Raw genomic sequence first — 21,253 nt, 5'->3', positions numbered from 1 at the left:
GCTGCTTTGAATGTACAAAGTCAACGTAACTCTCACAGACATGGGCTGGTGAAGGGAGAATGTGGCCTAAGAGTGAGATAGAGACATCGTGAAAATGCATGAGATGGAAGTAGACAGCAGGAGAGACGAGTTTCCACACAACACTCTGTTTATTCACTCAAGTATGTAATCAAATAGATGTGATATGAAAACAGAAAACAAAGAAATACCAACAGCAGTGTGGCTAATATCCTGGAGCCACTCTAATCTCCAAGAACATGTTTGGCCACTGAACTCATTTAGTGTCTTCTCTGGCTGTCATGTCGTGTTTCTTCACAACCACCGGCTCAGCAATCTGCTGCACTCCCACAGGGCCTGAAAACTGCCTCATGAGTGTATATGTAGATGTGCAGTTTACATGAGAATACGTCCTAGGACTTGTATTTATGGTTTCCCTTGTGTCAATCATTGACCTTGGACTCTCCCCCGCCTCCCCTTCTCTCCTCTATCAGTTTGTGTGTGTCATGTTGTTTGTGCATTTGCATTCATGGCTGTGTTTGCACAGACAGACTGAGTCTGACCCGAGCCTTACCTGAGGAGCACGCCGCATCATATTTTAACTCCCTTTGTCTTTGACAGATGGCTTGGCTCTAAAAGCCTCTGTCCGTGGTGCTGAAGTCTGGCTGATGTATGAGCATCACAGGCTGTTTGATAAATCCACTGTGTCACTCTCCGTCTGACGGCCATTCATCATACTTGCTTTCTCATATGAAATGCTTTGTGTGCTTGATAATTCACCAGGACAAATACAAAAAAGTGAGGAGGTGGGTTCTCCTAAATGACTTTACTGTAGATTGCAGTCACCGTGGCTTTATCCAGAACCGCTGAAGGACAAACATGATCTTAATGAGCCGACTAATGACTTCTATTTTCTTCTTTCTCTTCTTCTCTGGCTCCGGTCGACACTCAGCCCCTCTGCGTTTGCTTACTGTCTCATTTTTGCATTTCATTTTTACTGCAGTGTCGTACTGTGCCAATTGCGTGTGTTGTATTGCCTCAAATGACCAAGACCTCATTTTATTTGGAAAAGAAACAATGACATTTATTTTTTTTTCATAGCACTTTTCATAACTGTTCAGTTGTGCCCATTGATCACATATAATACAGTAATTATAAAAATGGCTTTTAACTTTACACCCAAAGCAACAACAAAATATTTATTTTAAAATATGTATGCTAAAAATACCGAGAAAGTATTTCCACTAAAATTACCGGGGGAATAGTCTGTGTCTCTGCGGAGATGGGATGGCCTGGTTTTGCTGTGACTGGCGCGTGTCTCTCTTCTCTGTTCGCTTCATGTAGTTCTTGTTGTAGGCACTTACCAGGAGATGGCACATCAGTCATCTCAGCTTTAATTGACCTGTTTGATTTGTTTATGTCAAACGCATGTGTCCCAGTCACTGATGCACGGAGAAACTGCACAGCGTAAACAGCCATTTGGCAAATGTCCTCTTGAGATACCCATTTCGAAGCACAATTTCATTAAGCTTAATGTGACGTTGTAATCAAAAGTAGTCTGCCACGCGCCTTCATTTAAAACCCATTTAAGCTGTTCTGATACAGAGGATTTGTCATTACATCAACATAATAGAATATATATATATATTTATAACAATATCGCCATGAAAAATCAAGATTTTTAAAATAGAAAACTGGGGTATATTTCATCAAAAGTCACCATAGTCACTGTTGTAGGTCTACGTACTACTAACATTTGCCTTCCCAATATATTTAGGTGTTATTACTGTATCGCTAACTCGTCTATGGGTGTTCGGACAAAGCACAGACGGTATTGCTTGGGGGACCACACGGACAGTTCCACAACTCTGAACACATTTAACAGTCAATTACAAGAGAGTTGACCGCATCAACGTCATCTCAAAACCTGTTCCTCCATTTGCCTGCTTGTTGGTGGGAATGGGAAACCTAACTTTTTGCAGTATATGTTGCAGCTCGATGTCAAACACGGTCACTGCGATAAGGTTGAAACTGGGAGAGCACGTTTAGCTGTGTGACAAAATGTTCAATCCCAGAGTCCAGTGTGTCTTAGCCAGAAGACCAGCTACGGGTAATCTTTCGACATGACTCCCTGCTTTTACCTACTGTCTGTGTTCATTTAGTATAATTGTGTCGAAATCGAAAGTCCAACTTCTTTTTAAAAGGCATTGTCTGAAACATTTATGACTGTGGCTTTAACTTCCACTCCGCTCGGCAGTCCCTTACCGGCAATCCAGAGCTTTGTGAAGAAAGGATAGCGCGAATTGTCTGTCTCCCCTGGCGTCAAAGGTATTTTTGACTCACATTTTCTAATCTGCCCGTAGAGGTGGTGGTTCCTTAGAGACACATAAATAAGCAAGCAGGCCACTGAACTTGTCGCCAAAAGCGCTCCAAACATAGTTATCAGAGCCGCATCCCATCTCTCCGTGTCCTTGACGTCCAGCTCCATCCCTCTAGTGGTGACGTTGAGACATTTGGTTTGATGGTCATAATGGATGCTGTGGACCTCCACGCAAACTTTGTATTGCGTTGCCGGGCTGAGATGGGTGAGGTTATAAACTCGGATGTCAGACGGGACCCTGGTGGTGAATGCGGTCATGGGGTGGTCAGTTTCCGAAATGGTGTACCACTTAATGTTAGGAGCGAGTGTCCCAGGGCCGGCCTTCCAGGAAAGCAATACCGAGTTTGTCTCCACTGAGTTGACTATGACATTCAAAGAGCCATTCGCGGGCCGCGGGAAAAAGCCGTTCACCTCGACGGAGACGGATTTGAGATCAGCGCCGACGAGGTTATGGGCTACACACGTGTACAGACCCGCTTCATTTTCTGTGATGTCATAGACGTCGAAAGTCCCCTCTGGGTGCATGTAGTACTTGTCAGACACGGTATTGGGCAGGATTCGCATTCCGCCGGGCGTAATCCAGTATATCTCTGGCTCGGGTTCGGCAAAAGCCCGGCAGTGGAGGGACACCGAGCTGCCGTTGCGTGTCTTGACATGCCCGGGCATACTTTCGGGAGAGATGAGAGGCAGGCAGATTTCCATCATCTCCCTGAAGTGCACCTGCCGGACATGCTGCCCCTCGTACTCGGGCGGCTCGACGCAAAACAGCGAATCCGGTTCCATGAATCGAATGTTCGTCCTGTTCATGTTCATCCAACGCACTACGCAGTCACACCTAATGGGGTTACTGTGCATGCTAACCTCTCGTAGATTCGGGAGAGACTCGACTGTGATTTGGTGCAGGGCGCTGAGTGCATTGCCATTTAGCATTAAAGTTTCAAGCCGGGGGAGTTTGTAGAAAGCATTAGGGTGGATGTAGGAGAGTTTGGGGTTGTTAGTGGCTTCTATTTTGGTCAATTCAGGGAGGTTACTCAGGGCGAAGCTGTCAATTGAAACTAGCTCCGGCATGCTGTTAATGCCGAGCTCTTTCAAATGAAACATGTCCACAAAATCGCCTCTCTGTATTCTACTGATTGGGTTTTTGTTCAGATCCAAGAACTTGAGATTTTTTACATTTTTCAAAGCTGAATGCGGCACCTCTGGAAAGATGTTATCATAGAACGAAATGCTCTCCAAGCTATCAAGGCCAGTGAGCGCGTCATCGGGGAGCTGAGAGAGATTCATTCTGGTAAGAACAAGACTTCGAAGGTTACTAAGTGGTTTGAAATTCATATTCTCAATCGAGACAACAGGATTTTCGCCAATCATTAAAATCTCAAGGTTTGGCATTGCGGCGAACCATTCCCTATTTATCGTTTTAAGCTTGTTTGAATTGAGATGGAGACGCACTAAACTGCACAGTCCCTGGAAAGCCAATGGGGAAATTGTAGAGATAAGATTGTGGTTCATGTAAAGCTCTTGGAGGTTATTTAGATCTGACAGGCATTTCTCAGGCAGCTCTTGTATCAAATTCTCCTCCAAATGAAGCGACAGGAGCTGAGGAAGGTTTCCCAAATACACATCTCCCAGTGACGCCACATTGTTTTGCGATAAGTCAATTTCAGTGATGTTGGCCAAGTAATCCAGCGGCGTGACGACTTTTGCGATATTGTTTGTCTGAAGTAGCAGCACTTGTGCCCCCAATGGTAGCTTTTCTGGCAGGCCGAAGAGTCCCAAGTCGTTACAGTCAATAGTGAGGGATTCCATGTACACCGAACTTGGAGAAAACCATGGTCGCATCTCGCAAACACAGAGCTTGGGGCAATCAGACTTATCCTCTGCGCTGACCACAAAGGAGGCTACGGCCAAGCCGAGACAAAGACAATCCACAAAAGACACCTCCTTCATATTGAAACGGTTCCCAGCAGTAAAAAATAGTCCCTGTGTAGGTAGTGGCATGAGCATTAACGTCACCAGTGGTGTGTCATCTGTTGAAGCTCCTGAGGTGGTTCACTTACCACCTACCGCAGTGCGAGGTTGTGTCTTCTTGTTGCGTGGGCGCCTTTAGGTGTAATGAACAATCAGTCAGTGTTGCCCTCAGGACCAAGGCAGGATATCCAGGATGGTGGGAGGAGGAGGGGGGAAAAAAAGGAAAAATCACAGAAAAGGATGTCCTTGACCAAAAGAGTTCTTTCTGGATGTAATTGAGATGGATGTCCTCATGAGGTATCACCACGAGCTTCCAAAGTCAGCAAACAACTCCATTCCTGCAAGACAAAGTAAAGAACAAACATTAATAGGCTATTATTTTACTTTGCATGATGCCTTTTTGTATGTAATATTACACAAATCATGGTGATGGAGGATGCATTTAATCTTCCTCCTATAAGGGTGTCTTTATATTTTTTTAATTATGTGGCATATGTTGACATTTTCTCTCTTCTAAACTCCAAACGTGGATTTACAGGCGCTTGACCCTCTAAAATTTACAAGAATATGATATGCATTCCCAATCTCTGCGGCGTGAGGCTATTATTGGTTAAAAAGAAAGTTTTATTGGGTTTCTTAAATGGCAGAAATCCGGAGGCTTAAGCGTGAGCCTTTGGGGTAAGCTTCTTTAATACACTGCAATATGCCAGTCTCCATGGCGATGAATCAACAACAGCCGTAGGGCGGTGCAAATAAGGAGCACACGCATGCTAAATAAGCAGTCAGTCCAGATGCAGTTTGCACCTGTTTGTTATAAAGATGCAAGTCGTGAGAAAGAAAATGTGCCAGTATATCAGTTCATCCTTGTGCAATAAGCAACAATCATGTTCGTTTTTCTCCCCCGCAGCAAACAGTCGTAGTCCAGATTCTGCCTGACAATCCCCGGAGTAACAAAAACACAAATCAGGCAGCATAGTGAAGTGACTTTCCCCCAAAACAAAGCCGTTGCTAGTAGTGGGAGTAAAACCGCAAAACCACTATATAGGTTCGTAGTCATATGTCATAACAAAGGGGCCTACCAAGGTTTATTCATTTGTTTCATGTAGTGAAGAAAAAGGGATTACTTAGCTCGATGTCTGTTTTAACATAGTTATTTAAATATATCGTTCTCCTCTGTGGCATCATTAAGGCCCACGCTGTTCCCTGCAGCAGCATGCCGTGCAATTTGTCGTGTGCCTCTTACTGAACGCATGGAGCATAATGGCCTCTGTGATATTTCAGGCCCAAAAACAAGTGAGAGGTAGAATGGAAAGAATCAACAGTAGAGTTATTCTGGAGGTGGTGATTGGCTAAACCCTCCCTCCGATTAGCCACACAACATACAAATGGCTTTCATACTGTATCATGGACCTTTTTTTTTTTTTTAAAGGTACACTGCGTAACATTTTGGACTATACTGTTGCCATCAGTACAAAACATGCTCCGAATGACCAGCTCGACACAGAAAATGCTGTTACTGTAGTGGGTAATCAAAGAATGGATTTGGATGAGAACCTATCCTGTTTAAAGCTCAGATTCTGCTGACTTTAGTCGACATCTCCATGGAAACGAGTTGGAGACGTACCCACTCCCGGTAAAGTTACTGCCATGTCTTAAGGAGAGCTGAGCCGCTCACAGCAAAATCACATGCTCGTTTGTACATTGATGAGGGATTTTTCAATGCTGAAAATATCTGTCATCAAATAAAAGCTTGTATTAAAATTTTAATTTTTGGGTGAAATTCTATGCGGTGTGGCTTTAACTTGAAGGTGTTGATCCAGATATACAACAGAGTCAGGGGGACTGCGGTGGATATGAGCTTTTTTTTTTTTTTTTTGTCTTTTTTGCTATAACCTGGCACGTGACATTCCTTCTATTTTATACTAATGACTTTTGAGCATTGTCCCTGATCAAATCAATTCTAATTCAAAATAACATTTGAACATCCATGCTGTGATACTGTGTAGTTTCTATGATTCAACACAACAGCAGCTGCCAATCAGGTTTGGAGTAATTAGGCATATTTAACATTGAACTAACTTGAAATAAAGCCTTGCCAGAATGTTCAGACTCATTTAGCAGAAGGTGGTCTCTGTGATACATCGCACAAACATGTTTACCCATGCTGTTGTACGTGTTTTGGTGTATGTCCAGTATGTACATTTCGTTGTTATTTTAATGACTATGACCATAAAGCGTTGATTGATTGTCTGTTTGTCTCTCATTTTTGATACAGTCGACCACATAAACAAGATGCACAACCTCTAGGAGCTCTGAATACAATGGGGTTTGTTTGCAAGAAAAGTGAGTCTAACCGTGGGGCGAGTGCAAGAAGAAAAGAGTGTGTGTTATTTTCCCAAAGCACCTGCACTTTAATAATCCGCCGCAGCACCAGGAGCTCTCTGATAAACAGACTTCAGCCTGTGTCCCGCGGCCCGGCTCTTCACTGCGGGCCTCACGGTCTGGCCCCAGTCGGTAATTCAGCTCTGAGCACCGTGCTCAGCTACCTAGGATTCTCTGTAGAAATCACAACAGCCAATGATCTGGAGAGTAGAGATGACACTGTGGCTCTACAGCAGTCAGGGAGACAATCATTACAAAAGTAACACTGAAGCAAATCTTATTTCTACTACAATGTTTTTTTCAACGTAAATCCCTGTTGAACCTCTAGCAGTCAACATTCACTGCATATGCGGGGGGAAAATATGATTTGCAAGGCTCAGTCTACAGTCACTGTGCGGCATATAGGTTTTTTTCACTAAAATGGATTAAAAAAATAAACACTCTTCCCCCAGAAAACACTAATGGAATAAGAAAAAAACAAAAAAAACTAGAAATGCAATGGCTGCGCCATTGCGATTGACTGCGGAATTGCGGGAAGCGAATGCAGAAATTGCATAAACTGTTCAAATTGCATAAATTGCTTAATTTGTATAAACTAATTTGCATAAACTGGTAAAATGCATAAAATTTCATGTTGCATAAACTGTATAAACTGCATAAAGTGGTAAAATGCATGAATGGGTTAATTTGCATAAATTATGTAAATTGCATAAACTCTTTAAAATTCATAAATTCTAAGTTGCATAAACGGTTTAAAATGCATAAATTATTAATATTGCATAAACTTTTATATTCCATAAACTGGTCAAACTGTTGAAATGGCCTCAGTGCTTGATTGGCAGAAGCTGCACAAATGGCTGAAAGGCGGAGTCTCCCCATTGGCTGGATTCCCCCATACACACCAATGCAAAAATGTCAAACTCTCTTATAAAAAAACTGGAAATCAGCAGAAGGCCATTTTTTCCTCAAAACCCACAAGTTGCATAAGCTGAACATGCACAAAGTGCATAAATTGCATAAAATGCAGAAAAAAGTGCAGAAAAGCATGAATTTGCGGCAGCCCCATTATAAGTCAATGGGAAAAATCTCCGACATTTTGGCCGATTGCGGAAAAACCGTAAGTTGCAGAAGTCTCAAAAGTAATAGCACCCTTCTCCTCAACATGCGGAACATTTTGATGCATAACTTGCATAAATTGCACAAAGCATGAAGGTGCTGAAAGCTCTAGAAAATCGGGAAAAAGATGGAAGAGGAATAATAATAAAGAACATGAAAACCAATAATTGACTGCGGAAGAATTCCGCAGTCAATCAATTAAATCAGGGTGCCATATTTATTATGCATTTTCTACATCTATGTTTAGTTGTGTATTTTTAACAGCACCCTTATCTGGCCACAAGTTTTACAACATTCTGGGAATAGCCAGCGTTGGCATGGAAGGACAAACAGACATGGCCTCATATTTTAAACGAGGTGCAGCTTTATTGGATTTTGGCAGGGTGGGATGATAGATTGGGAGAGGACATCTTGGACACAGTAGAGGAGACAGATTGGGAAAGACGATTCATGCATCTCTTCGGTCTAATGGTAATATTAGCTCTGCCATATTGATAAAACGTAGGGAGGGATTAAGGCAGCTTTACAGGCAATTGGAAAATGGTGCTTTTTAGCAAATTTCACTTTTCCCATTGCCAGTAAAGAGTTTTGTCAATATCTGAGCTCAGAGGGATACAGTGAGGGCTGTTGAATGATAGCATTGAAAGTGATTTTGGTAAGGCCAGTGCTGACTTAAATGCAAGGTGACATTTTGTGTGGCAACATGTCAGAGGCAGCAAATGAACTGTCACAAAAAAAAAAAAGGCCAGAGGCAAGCGTGGCACCGGAACTCAACACTGTCAAGTTACTGGTACATTCAGTCAAATTCATTGTAATTCATTACAATTCTTTCAGAAAGTCCATTAATAATAGGGCCCATGGAAGGTAGTGCAATTGAATATTTTCTTGGGATGGGAAAACCCACAATAAAATACTGTTCCGGACATAAAGGTGGCTTGTGATTTTACTTAATACTGGGGCAAGGGTATATTCGAATTGAATAATTTTTCCTAAATTCATCCAGTTCTGATGTGATTTTTCTGTCAGGTATTATGATTACAGTAAAAGAATTGCAACTTGTATACAGTGGCAAGAAAAAGTAAGTACACCGTGTGGAATTTCTCACATTTCTACCTAAATTGGTCACTAAATGTGGTCTGATCTTCATCAACATCACAGAAATGATTAAACAGTTTCTGCTTAAACTACCACCCAAACATTTACATGTCATCATATTTTTATTGGCCATAACATGTAAACATTCACAGGACAGGGAGGAATAAGTAAGTACATCGCATGAATCTCTCTGAACTGCAGCAGTTTTGTAAGGAGGAATGATCCAAGATTCATCCTGATCATTGTGAGCGTCCAATCTGCAACTACAGAAGGATCAGCAGTTATTTAATGCAGGGGTTCACTTACTAGTTGTTGTGAATCTGCAAAATATTGTGATAAACTTGTGAATACACTTTTCTATTGATAATAGCACGTTGTCCAGGCCCTGAGGCAACAAAACAGCCCCACACCCTGCTCCATACTTCACAGTGAGAATAGGGTTTTAATGTTGATGTGCTGTTCCATTAGTCCTCCACACATGACGTTGTGTGTTCCTCCCAAACTATTCAACTTTGGATTCAACAGTCCACTGAATATTTTGCCAGTAGTGCTGTGGAGCATCCAAGAGCTCTTTCACAAATTAAAGTTGAATAGTTTGGGAGGACCACACAATGCCATGTGTGGAGGACAAATGGAACAGCACATCAACATCAAAACCTTATCCCCACTGTGAAGTATGGGGCAGAAAAATCATGGTGTGGGGCTGTTTTGTGGCCTCAGGGCCTGGACAACGTGATATCATCAACGGAAAAATTAATTCCCCAATTTATCATGATATTTTGCAGAACAACCTGAGACATTCACAACAGCATGTGAATAAGTAAGTGAACCCCTGTATTAAATAGCTGCTGATCCCTCTTTTGCAGCAATAATTGCTTTCCTGCAATTGCAGATTAGACGCTCACAATGATCAGGATGAATCTTGGAACATTCCTCTTTACAAAACTGCTGCAGTTCAGTGACATACAGGCGGTGTACTTACTTATTTCACACTCTCCTGTGAATGTTTAAATGTTATGGCCAATAAAAAATATAATCAAATGTAAATGTTTGAGTGGTATTAGTTAAAGCAGACACTGTTTATTCATTCTTATGATTTTGATGAAGATCAAACCACATTTAGTGACCAATTGAGGCAGAAATTTGAAAAATTCCAAACGGTGCACTTACTTTTCTCGCCACTGTATCTATGCTTTACTAATAAACTACAACTAGTTTGTATTGGTATTATTATTGGAGGACCTAAATAATTTCAGCATTTGCTCTTCAAATCAAGCTCTGTCAATATCAAATACAATGTGCTTCCAAGACAACATAGTCACACAATCTTTCTCCACTGCTCACATATTGCATATCATTTCATTATAATAACAGAAACAATTGCTCCTTAACTATGTGGACGGTCCCTCTGGCTAAACCATATTAAGTAACTCTTTTTATTCACAGGCTGTTGAGCAAGTAAATCGCTTCTTGTACCAGCGCATGATAATAAGCCTAGTTTATATTTCCTGGGTTTTGGACTGTGACTGCTTTGCCTATGAAAATCCACACACGGCTTGTACCAATCTATTAGTGTGACGTCCACCCCTCATGTACCCACTTTCCCCTTGTAGAGCTAATTTTCCATCATGCACTGCTGCACTGGGAGTAATTGAGGTGGACAGAGGAGGATCAGGGAGAAGAAAAGGACTGGGACCAAAACGACTTGCTGAACTGAAATGTGTTATGGAATCAGTGCCGGTGTCTTAACCTTTACCTGAGCTAAGTTGACTGTTGTTGCAGCATGTATTAACCCTTACAGAGCCCGTGGAGAAATGGTTAGATAATAAGTCTTTTTGGAAATAATAAGAAGTAAGAAGTGAATGTGTGATTTGAAATTACACCAGTATACTTGCGGTGAATAGCTGTGCATTTATACAGAGTCTAGGGATGCACCGTTCCGATACTGGTATCGGATATTGCAGCCGAGACTGGAAAAAAAATTACCGGGTATCGGCTACAATACCAGTTTTGGCTCTCAACGCCTTAGAAACAAAGTTTATCACCTCAACTTAATATATGGGCAACCTGGGGAATTCAACCACTGAGTTAGTTTTAACCTTCGCAAATGTATTTTGATTGCTGTGCAAAATTCTGCGGTTAGCAATAGCATGCTAAAGCTAGCGGGAGCATGCTAATGCTAGCGAAAACTAATCAAGGCTGTGGCAGAAACTATGATAAAAAATACCTGAAGAAGCCTAATAAAATAAATTATACCATGGACTGGATGAATACTCAATTCTCATTGGCTGGTGGGTGCTAACAGGCATGCATTATTTTCGTATAACTGCACACGTACTCTGGTAGTTAAATCACTGGGATATCACTCCGCTTAGTGACTGACAAGAACGTACGAGATGGATTTTGTAGTTAATTTCAATGTTTTGGCCACAACATTTTTTTTTATAAATGGGAAGTAGAGGAGAGTAAGCAGCTAGGTTAGGCCTACTGTTAATAAAATATGAGCTTTCCACTTCTATTGAAAATGGTTATAGCACTATTCATTATTTTCAGATGAACATAAACTGATCCCTGCACTTAAGCATATTTGAATGGATTAGTAAAGTCAAACAAAAAGGTTTCAGTTCGTGGGGCCCATTGACGAGGTGTAAGCGACTCCACTGCAGCTGTTTCCATAAACACTTGAGCATCGCGTCGTGTTGTTTAATCCTTACATAACCACTGCTGAAGCCAAGAGTTTGTATTTTTGTTTAAGAAATAACTGATCCCACATATTTGTAATGATCAGATCAAAGTTTCTTGGTGTCAGTAAATATCGAATATCGGCAGATACTCAAACCCTAGGATCGGCATCGGTAGCAAAAAAGCTGGATCGGTGCATCTCTAGTACAAACAAAGTTACTTTTATCTTGCGTGTCCTTAATCCAGCAGGACCTGTAAGAACCTGAATAGAGGTTTGTGCACAACATTAGGTGGCAATAGCTCGCGTTTAGTGACAGAGAGAAATGCGCTTAATATTGTTGAGGCAAATGCAATTTCAAGATGGATGCCTGTAATCTCTGCTTGGTAAACCCTTTGGAAATTTAGGCAGGGAAAGTACACACAATCAACCGGGGCACCGCTAATGCATCCAACCTAAAGGGCGGAAGAGGTGTCTCCTACCTCCTAATGCCTAAGTGCACTCGCACATTAAGCTGATCCTCTGACATTTCCTCAGCGAGCTAAATGAAAGTCTTTTATAGGTCAGGGAGAGGTGTTCACTCATGGAGCTAACATGCCTTCCCAGGTGTCAGCAGAAACAGGGGAGTGATGGAGGGGGGAGCGGGTGAGCATGTGGGGGGGGTTGGGCCTCTCTCTTTAAAGCACCTCGATTACAGTAGCTGGCTGACAGTGTATGGCCCATGGGTCTTTCAGCTCGCACACTGGTTAATCCTGCCAAGAACATTACGGCAAACAATCTCCTGCAGACTGGCTCATTTCAGCGCAAGTATGGGAATTACAACACCGACTGAATTACATTATAGGAGCGTATGAACTCTTTTTTGTTTGTTTGTTCAAGTCATTTCGTGTTCAGTTGATCATTATATGCCAACATAAATAGCATACATATTTTTTACATTAACAGAAGAAAAAAAAATTGCACAATGTATGTACTTTCCATTTTTGAAAGGGAATCCAGCAGTATCCAGCTGCTTTTATGATAAGGCGTGTGTTTGTGTATAACGTACATGTACATATGCTAAAGAGGAATATGAAATGTTAATGACTTTTTTTGCATGCAGCTATTTGAGTGTATAAAGAGCCCCATCTGTGACTTCAATTAAACATACCGTACATAATGAACTGGAGGCTTTGCTTCGTTTGAGAGACAGTTGCAACATTGAAAATGACCATGAATGTTACAGTAGATTTTATGCATCAGTGTAACCAAACAAAACTGACACATCTTTCTTAATAGTCTTCCTATCTCTGGAATAGTTTCATAGCATCATTGTTGATAAATAAGAAGGCACTTATTCTTGTTAGCAATATTTCAGTCTTAATTCGAATGGTGCGCATTGTACATCCCATCATCTTCTCATATTTAATTATACATTCTTTCATTGGTACATTTTACACTTGCATTCATTAAAATATATTTTCTTAAGTAGAGACACAGATAAACGTTTCAGTAGATTTTATTTCCACAAATGCAAATTCCCCGTAATCTATTTATTTGCTTGTAGAAGAGCACATTTCTTCAGTCACCGTAGATCTGCTTTGTAAACGCAGCATTTCTAACAGGAAAAACTGACCATGTGCTGTTTTGTATGAAAATATAGCCCATGTTCAGTTAGATTATGAATTAAGCTAGTATAGTAGTTCTTATTATTGGGCTAATCGTAAGTCTAGATCTGGTATCAGAAGTGTACAACGCTGAAAAAAAGAAAAGCTGTTATTTTCTTAAATGCTGCAATGGCACTGGGGTAATGAGCTAAATTTAAATTTCGAATGGGCCAGGTTTCAGATGTCCACCAGCTGTCAAGGTGAACGCTTTCCCATTCAGATCTTGGCAACACCACAAACTCATTCCCTCGTGAGCCACCTTCGCTTTGCGGACACTGTGTCTGCTCAGGTCGATTACGGCAGAAAAAACAGTTTGATTAGAGACCAGTGAGACATGGCCATTTTTAACTAATGTAGTATGCACAATGGGGGCTTATGCTATAAAGACCTGGTCGATTATTCAGCCAAGGCTGAGCCAAACATGTGGAAAGGTATTTACTCACTGAAAGCCTGCATAGCTGCTTTACCTACGCTGTTATCTGATACAATATCAACATAGGACCATTTTATCCAATAATCATCATTACATACACTTGTTTTAGAATATAATATTCACTCACACCAATCACAGGTAGCGGAAAAATAAAATAAAATGCAAAGGCGCAGCTATATTATTCCTATGCCTTCTTAAACCACCAATCACAAACTTTCACACAGAAAGGAAGGAAGTGAATAAATAAACAGAAGCACAGAAAATTAAACCACCAGCCTTTCACCTTTAGAGCCAAGATCAGCATCTTTTAATGGGAGCAGAACATTCACTTGAGAACAGTTCGAATTGGTGCGGGCTTCTCCACGCATTTTTTAGAATAAACATGTCAGTGGGAATGACTGACCGTGGGCCGCGGGGCAAAGAAAAACACTTCCTGCTTATCCCCAACCTTTTTTCCCCCTTCAAATATTTTTTGGCCTGTAGGCCTATTATTAATCAGGTGAGTTTTATCCACCAGGCTATCAGGAAGCTGAACTCCCTCCCTTTCCTGACATCGCTGTGCTTCCACCCCTCACTCCCCACCCCCTGCTCAACAACAAGGACTTGAGTGAATGAGCATTTTGATTCATATCAATGAATTGACAATAAAATCGGTAACACTTTATTTTACACTACCCTTGATACATTGTACATAACAAAATTTAGTACAATGTAATGGGCTTCGTAACAATGTGCAATAAGTTGTACCTATGGGTTAGAGACACAATGGAATAATATGTATTTGTAGTTTGTAGGTACATAATGTATAAGACATAATTCTCACTGTAACCCTAACCTTAAACCCTAAACCTAAGGGTCTCGTGTCCTATTACATTATGTACCTACAAGGTACTAATACAAGTTATTCCATTGTCTACGTACTAAATAGGCACAAGTTATTACAGATTGTTGCAGAGCACATTACATTGTACTAAATTTAGTTAAGTACAATGTATTACGGTAGTGTAAAATAAAGTGATACAATAAAATCTTTGACTTGAATTGAGGTCAGGTTGAAAGGAGGTGAAGAGCAAGGAGAGACATTCGGCAAATTGTCGAAGCAGGGACTCAAACCCACAACGCTGAGGTTGAAGCAGGCTCTCTGCCCCACCGTACCTATTTTAACAACTCAATCTGCGATGTAGTAGATTTAACATGGGTTCGATGCTCTCATGCGTTCAACAAAAGAAATGCATTGTTTGTATTACTGAAGCCAGTGTCCATTTAGTTGCCATTCTCTGCTGAATGTAATCACTTGATGAAACATGAGAAGTGTAAGTTATTTGCTTTCCCACTTGTTGTATTCAGTCGAGTGTGTATCCTTCCTCATTCAATCAATGCACTGCGGCGCGTAGCTCCTTTATTAAACCGGTCCCAGGCAAACAGCTCTGGACACCACCAGGCGGCCCCAGGTCGGATCGGCTTGGACCCCACTTTGCGCACAGAACGGTTATTTTAGGCTGTGGAAGCACTCCCCGATCCCCTTAGTCTCACCTCACACCGCTCCTATTGAAAGACGCCTGATGTGTCCCAAGTTAGCAGTTTCCACTGTTCTGGTCCCAAGAAAAGAGTTCAGTCGCAGTGTGAAAATAACACTTTTTTGAAGTGAATCACCACGCGCTCGATGGTTTTCTGCAGAGGGCTGAGGGTTTAGCCGAGCAGCGATGATTGCATTGTTACAGGTTAGATAACATTAGCCTCTGCTTGACCTTCGCTTCCATCTGTGCAACAAAACACAGCTACTGTAATGGCAAACAAAACGGTCGGGTATTTGTCAGATCTAAGTGGAGAAAATAAGTCTGTGTTTAGGTTTTCGTTGGAACATATTGGCCCCGTGGGGAGATTATTACGAGATACAGACAGTCTAAGGGGTAACAAGCCTGAATTGCATCCGCGCCGAGCCACAACATTGCACTAGCGCTGGTGGTATGATATATACAGGGGGGGGGGGGGGGGCATAAAGGTCAGCCGTATGGGGGAAAGTAGGCCACTCTGGAATCGCCCAAGTGCATTGTTGAAACGGTTCACTGAGAATTTTAAAGTAGTGGTAATAACGCTCAAAAGGCTTTCATCACGCTTTTGGCCCTCCCTGTCCCGTGTTTGGTCCGTGCGTTGTTGTTTTGTTTTGTTTTTTTTCCCTCTTTTTTTTCCCTGATATTGCGGTGCCATCATTGCTTTTGCCAAATTGCCTTGCGCATACTTGTCCCCCGCTGAGCCAAATCTGTCTTCCTGGATACCTGTACCGCCATCTGTTTCACAATGATGCTTTTCTCACTTTCGGTGCCTGTGCGTGCGTTTCAACCGCTCTCAACGGTGGATCCAAAGAAAACCATGGAAAATCTGGCCACGTTTTTGACTATTGTCTTACTAACAATTGCGGCAGATGTCAAAGCGGTGTCTATAAAACAGCATTACACATATTCTCATGTCAAATATATTTTCAGACAAAAGCGAAAATTAAAGTCAGGAAATAAACTAGATGAAATTTGTAGAATGTGTTGAATAATATTCAAGTTATGATTTACATTTAATCCAAAACAATGTAGAAATAAAAACAAATTTTTACTCCTGGATTTAGCAAGTAGAAATATTTCTCTGTTCTTCGGCAAATTAACAACTCTAAAACAAAAAATATGCACTTTCATGGTCAAAATCCATATTTTTATGTGACTGTCTTCGCTTTATTTTGCCTCATCTTGATACATTAGTTATTGAGCTAATGTAAAGGGTCCAGTTAAAGGTGCACTATGCAACTTTTTAGGTGGAAAAAAAATACCTTAATACTTGCGCGCATTTGACCTTTTAATGACTCGGTGGCATTATGAGTGCAGCGTGGCACCTTTGTTTTCCTTCACAGTGGCCTCTATGACGCTCCAGGATCAATTGTTTTTCGGGGTTCGTACCAGAATCGGGCCAGGAAAACCCCAAACAATTGATTCTGGAGCGTCATAAAGGCCTCTGTGAAGGAAAAGCAAAAGTGCCATGCTGCATCCATAAAGCCACCGAGTCCGTAAAAGGTAAATACACGCAAATATCAAGGGTTTTTTTTTTCACATAAAAAGTTACATTGTGCACCTTTAAAGAAATTACAACAAAGAGGAAGAAGGTTTAAGCAAAACAATGGTTGACATGCAGTAACTGTGCAGTCTGGTCCTATGGCTGGAATGCATGGAGCAAATGGTGTTGCCCTTGGTGTGTGTTTGAACAAACTACTGTCCCTCCCGCTGCCTTTCACCTCATTGATTTACTATTATACTTTCTCTAAGGTAAAGCAGAGTCTATTAAAGTGGACCTACTGTGCGGTGTGCATAATGTAGCCTGCCTGTGCGATTGTGTGTTTTGCATGTGAGAGTGGGCGCCAACCTTTCCTCTTACATCTGCACTTATACGGCCGTGAATCAGAGGCGAGTCGGCGGCTAATGTAAAATCAATGCTCCAAATTAACCACTGTAGCCTGATTCCAGGGATTTCTGCCTTTTTAACTGGATCCGAAATTGCCCTTGGGGACCGAAGATGGTCACAGGCTGCACAATTGAACATTATCCCTTTTAGCGAGCGCATGCGGTCACTGGGTAAACGTGAAGCACATGTACTTTTTGTCGACAGCTGTTACTTTAGCTGACTTCATGCGAAAAACAAACACTGCTTACTCATCGACATAATACACGCGCATGGACAAAGGCTGCATGCCGCGAAATAGCACAGCTAGGCTCCCTGTCTAATTCGAATCGTGCTGCATCTATTAAAATGAAGGTATTCAACTTTGCGAGGGCTCCGCTGATAAGGTCAAAGAAGTAGCGAACATTTCAAGACTCATTTCAGCTTCGACATAATGGCACTCACTCATGACAAATATATGCATAATGTCACGTGTGTAGCTGCGAGCCCCGAATGAAAGAGGGAGGTGTGAGGAGGGAGACGAGGAAGAGCCAGCGGCATATCCCTCAAAGTCAGGCCCAAATTGAATCTGCAGGTGCAAATGTGGCATGCGCGCTGGCTCCGAGATGCGTAGCTATCTATATTTATATGAATAATATATGGCTGGTCAAGGGGCCACGAGCCTGTGGAGAATAAGCTCCTTCGCCAGACGGAATCAATCATTATATGCCACTGAAATGCATTTATCGTTGGCTCGGACCTCTCTATTATGATTTCATGGGGTTCGATATGGATTTCCCTTTCTGTTTTCACTCTCTCCCACTGTCGTGAAAACAGATGAATAGCGAGCACATGGCAATGACACAAGAGCTGCGTTTTATTCAAAGCCTGATGGGAAATGTAACTGTTATGCATGTTATAAATGCAAGCACCTATAAGAATTCAATGTCGTCTGTGTATGTGTGTTTTCATACTAAAGGCAAGTCTGATCATTTACAAACACTGAAGCTTTTCTGTGCAAATGCAAAATATGTACAATAGGTTCCCCTCTGGGGCCAGGACTCCCCTGTGAAAGAGATTCTTCATCTCAGTGGGACTTTCCTGGTTGAACAAAGATCAAATAAAAAAATATAAAAAGAGACTGATTAGCTGTAGTCGGTTTATCAAAACCGAACAATGTGTATCCCATATGAGACATGATGTGATCCTCTTAGTTTAAGTGGTTGTGTAAGCATTGCAATGTAAAGGTTGGAAATCTGCAAGGCAGAATATAAAAGTAAATGTCAAAGCATACAAAGAGACTATAGAGCACATTCTACCTGACCTTTGATAGGTACAGAAAACACAGAAATGTCATGAGGCGTTCTGATCTTCAGATCCTCCTTTCTCTTGAATTTCATGTGTTTCATTTAACAATATAACATTATTACAAAGTAAAGCCTTGCTCTGGCTTTTTTTTAAGTGTCTGTTTCTGGGGGACAGGGTGCGATCAGTGCATCCATGCCTCGCTGCTCAGCCTCATCCTGCAGTTAGCTCCTGAATATGTTTACATGCATTTGACTCAGGAGATCCTGGGGCGCCGTTAATGCCATTAAGGCAAATGAGTATAAAACCTTGGATTAATTTGTCAGTGAAACATTGACTACCAACATGTGCACTCTCTTTGAACTAACAGAAGATAGCCCGCACACACTGCTACCTCAGGGGCACCTGCCATCTGCCTATGGAGGAATGATTAAGGAACACACGGCCCGCCTTTCCTCCTCAGGCTCCACAATGCCACTGCAGACACAATACACCTCCACACTTAGATCAATAGGCAATCTCCAAAGCCACTCACGTTAAGTGTATAACTTGTTGTAGATATGTAATATTGATTTGTTTTGAACAAATGTGCCAAAATTAATTAAGATTTATCTATTTGTCCCCCCTTGTTTGCACCATGGCAGCTAAACTGCATTGTGCTGGAGATTCTAGCTGTGTAATTATGCATAATGTGAACCCACTCAACTGTTTTAGGTTTAGATGGTGTCATGTTGGTGTTGTTTATCAGTAAACAAAAACTTGGCCATAGATGCAGCAGGTATTGAAATGATTGTAATGAAATAGGGACAATATATTGTCTCTATAGAGACTGGTGTAAATTAGCTCTTATAGCCCTCCTGTGGCATTTGTCTGTGTTTTCCTGAATTCACAGATGCTTTTGGTGAGTCACTGGCTTACTGGAGGCCATGTATTAATCTGTCGACAGGAACAAGCACACACAAGGAAAAGAGAGAATAAGTCTCACCATTACAGCCATCACATCCACCAGACCCATCAGTGAAATCACATTTGTCATTACTGGTCATTATCCGTTTATCTGCCGCTGAAATATTCAGGAGGAATCCATTTGGCAGAGGACACGATTTGGACTGAGTCGGGGCAATGAAAGACCAGCACATCAGAATGAGGAGGGGTGCTGGAGAGGCAGCTCGCTGTAGTTCAGAGAATGGATACTAGCGTTTTCATCCTCTTCCACAGCAGAGCCAGTGTGTGGGCAGACGGCAGGTGAAGGATGCTGCTGTACATGATGCCTCTCTCTTAATTACGTTAAGAGTACATGGCAGTCTAGCCCATGAAAGGCGAGGCGAGACGACATTAACGAGTGAGATGGTGGGCTTAAAGCGTGCTCTGGCAGCACGGGTCAGTAGACACTTTGTGTTTGCAACAGGAAGGTTTGAGAGCAGAGCGAGGGGAGGGGGTGGCCAGCATTCTGTGGATTTCTTGGAGACGTGTCTGGTGTGCGCACACTAAGCAGGATCTGGGGACGCGGACCTGACAGTCCAGCTGTCTCCACACACACACACACACACACATACACGCGCGCACGAACACACACTCAGGTCCTAAATCGATGAGCTGACCCAAAATAAGGTTTTATACGCATCTGCGCAAATTCATTACTGTCAAGGCAGAGGCTGCATAGTTGCGCACAATCGCGTTTGATGATGATTTGAGGCCAGTCAAAGACGTATTGTTCTGCCATAAATATACAGCATTCTTAATTTAGGCAGTCTATGGGCATATGTTTTTCTTGTGAAAAGTACTTTTATTTTAAAGACCAACCAGAGCTTCCAAGCCCGCAATTTCGTTTTGTTTGTTTTAATTAATAAGTGAATCTGTTGAAACGAAGCACAAGAGCCTATATCGTGAAATGCGCTGTGAAATGCTCTTACCGGTTATGAGCTTTGTATCCAGCGACGCAGCGTGTTTGTTATATTCCCAATGCTCCGCTCCAAAGACGATCGAGGCACTGCGCACAACATACAACCAGTCACCAACGTGTGGTTGTCAGACTGCACACATTTCACCCAAAAACAGTTTCTTCCATAAGACGCTGAAATGCAGCTCGAAAATAACAGAAATCAACCAAGTCCGAAAAAAGTGTGCGATCCGAGTGCAAGTAGCCTACACATGCATGTGTTCCCAGTGCCCTTCCCTTCCCGTCTTCACAGCCGCTGTTAAGGACGCATCTCTCCCTCGATCAAGTGTCAGGCGGACCACATAGATGCGCCGCCGTCTCCTCAGCAGTCATTAATATCCGAACAACCCCCGACTCTCCGGAGAGCAGCCAATAGCGTGAGAGAAAGGGGCGAGGTGCGCGCAGCATCCGGGCTCTGTTTGGTCCACACCAAATGTCACTCATATCCCACCGCCCCTCGTCTGTCTTCTTCCAGGCAAGGTGATGCACGCTGCTAAAATGTCCACCTTTATAAACATTTGACAGCTTTTCCTATCTTTAGTGACAAGATGTAATGAAACGCGAGAGTTTATGAGAAGAGAGGGAAACACTTTTTCAGGCCTATTATAATACCTGATATTTTGTAAATTGAAAAGAAACAGTAAGAAAACACACGGTGCAACTTGAAAAGAGATGAGGAATAAACAATTATATGAGGAGAAAGAATATCATGTTTCAAGCATATTATCGACTCAAAATGCAGATATTAATAAGTGGTGTAAAGGAACTATGCAACTAATGGAATGCAGCAAAAAGTTAAACATGTAATAATCTAATACAACTACAGTCCACCCCCGATGCCGATGGAAGTATTGGAGATGGACACACAGAAAGCCTGAGCGACAACCCTGTGACT

General features: G+C 42.0%; 1 protein-coding gene across 1 annotated transcript; it reads right to left on the bottom strand.

Moving 5' to 3' along the window:
• Positions 1-1,076: 1,076 nt before the first annotated feature.
• Positions 1,077-20,684, bottom strand: lrrn3b (leucine rich repeat neuronal 3b). The gene is made up of 2 exons (XM_079582703.1): positions 20,333-20,684; positions 1,077-4,683 (listed from the first exon to the last, which is right to left on the bottom strand). The coding sequence occupies exon 2, from the start codon at positions 4,379-4,381 to the stop codon at positions 2,195-2,197; it is 2,187 nt and encodes a 728-aa protein (XP_079438829.1). The 5' UTR covers positions 4,382-4,683; positions 20,333-20,684; the 3' UTR covers positions 1,077-2,194.
• Between the last annotated feature and the right edge of the window lie 569 nt (positions 20,685-21,253).

This window comes from Gobius niger (assembly GCF_951799975.1).
Source record: "Gobius niger genome assembly, chromosome: 2".
Lineage (NCBI taxonomy): Eukaryota > Metazoa > Chordata > Actinopteri > Gobiiformes > Gobiidae > Gobius > Gobius niger.
The sequence above is the reverse complement of the archived record's forward strand: the minus strand, read 5'-3'. Positions and strand labels throughout refer to the sequence as shown.